Source organism: Quercus robur, chromosome 1 (genome assembly GCF_932294415.1).
Source record: "Quercus robur chromosome 1, dhQueRobu3.1, whole genome shotgun sequence".
Lineage (NCBI taxonomy): Eukaryota > Viridiplantae > Streptophyta > Magnoliopsida > Fagales > Fagaceae > Quercus > Quercus robur.
Window position 1 is genome coordinate 41,968,856 of NC_065534.1, and position 1,597 is coordinate 41,970,452.

The following is a 1,597-nucleotide window of genomic DNA, read 5'->3' on the forward strand; positions in this document are numbered from 1 at the left end:
AAGTACTCTAATTTGCTTCCTTTTATTCTCTCATCTTCCCCTTCAAAATCCTCCAAAGTTAAGTTTTTGAAGTTGTGGATCATTATATTTCTGTCGAGTGTCATCAATCTTGCATCTACGTCGTCCTCTTCATCAGTGTATGTAGTCAATGAGCCAAACTCTGAATTATGAAATGAACCAAGCTCGGGAATCTCCCTACCATACTTATCATATCAGGGGCCTGATTTTGAGCTGGCATCTATAATGCAACTCCAATCCAAAAGTTGCCTATAAGGGGATTCATTATAGTCTCCATCTACACCTTTTGCATCATCTTCTATGTCTTCATTATTATAGTCCACATCATCAAAATTTTCCTCATAGAAGGCTCCTGCATCTTCGTCCTTTCTATCACTAGGGGGTTCACCACTATCATTACCGCTATCTTGGCTATCATAGTCTTCACTATTACTTCCTTCACTATCACTGTCATCACTGCTATTGTCTCCACCATCACTGTCTTCACTATCATCACTATTGTTGTCACCACTATTATCATCTTCACTGTCGCTACCTTCATCATTACTAAGGGCTTCTCCCCCTTCATCATTCTCATCATCTGTTCTTGCTTCATATGGATTTTTCAATGCATGTTGGTGGGCCTCCCAGTATTCTTCCTCTTCTATGTTAAAGATAGCATCTCCCAATAGGGTAGTCATTGCATCAGGATCTATGTAATCTGCCCAATCAGTTAGCCCCACATCCCCAGCGGAGTTGCCACTATGAGAGACTAGGGTAGAACCTCATGGGTACTCTCAAAAAAGGTTGTAGGCATCGGCACCTTGAATAGTATGGTTCTTATTAATTGGAAATAATTACATCATGGTAGAAAGAATTTTACATTGCTTTGATTCCTAGGTACAATCTAAAAAATAAAAAAATAAAAACCCTTGTTTCCTAGATACATTCTACCCAAAATAAAAATAAGACACTAAATCTACTGACCTAAAATTCTAAGGTTCAGGGGCTAGATTACCGAATAGGAAGATGTTAGGCACCCATCATGCTAGTGTGGGCACAAGGGAAAGAGTGTCAAAGTCACCACCTAGTTATATGGTTTAGGAACCATGAATATAACGTCCTTTCGAGGAAGGACCTTTGATCGTACTACCAGAGTATGGGTTCAGAGTTTAGGTACGCTCTTGGGAAGGTGTTAGACACCCAAGATTGCCTAACCCTAAGGTTAGCCTCCTATTATTGTGTCTTACATCTTAACATTATTAAAAACATGTTCAACACTTTGTATCCTAACTCACACACACACTAACATGCATCTAACATACAATCATGGCATCATTATCCCAAAACAACATATATATCAACCTAAAGGAAAAGAGAGCCAAACTCAAACACGAATAAGAAACCCCAACATTCATCTAACATGTGAACAACCCATTATACATCTCAAGGCAAGGTAGCAACCCAAACATGGCAGCAAAGCAATAAACATCAAATGGCAGCAAGCAAGTCATATATGAATAAAAAAAGAGGCATCAACTTTGTACACATATCAAGAGAGGATTAAACAAACAACATGCATGTACATGCAAATGAATGA

At 38.7% G+C, this 1,597-nt stretch overlaps 1 protein-coding gene across 1 annotated transcript; it reads right to left on the reverse strand.

Moving 5' to 3' along the window:
- Positions 1–212: 212 nt before the first annotated feature.
- On the reverse strand, positions 213–698 carry LOC126712210 (uncharacterized). Its single transcript, XM_050411452.1, has one exon. The coding sequence runs from the start codon at positions 696–698 to the stop codon at positions 213–215; it is 486 nt and encodes a 161-aa protein (XP_050267409.1).
- Positions 699–1,597: the final 899 nt, after the last annotated feature.

Bases quoted from the DNA above. Each gene is read 5' to 3' on its own strand.
- LOC126712210 (XM_050411452.1), bottom strand. From the start codon at position 698: ATGACTACCCTATTGGGAGATGCTATCTTTAACATAGAAGAGGAAGAA.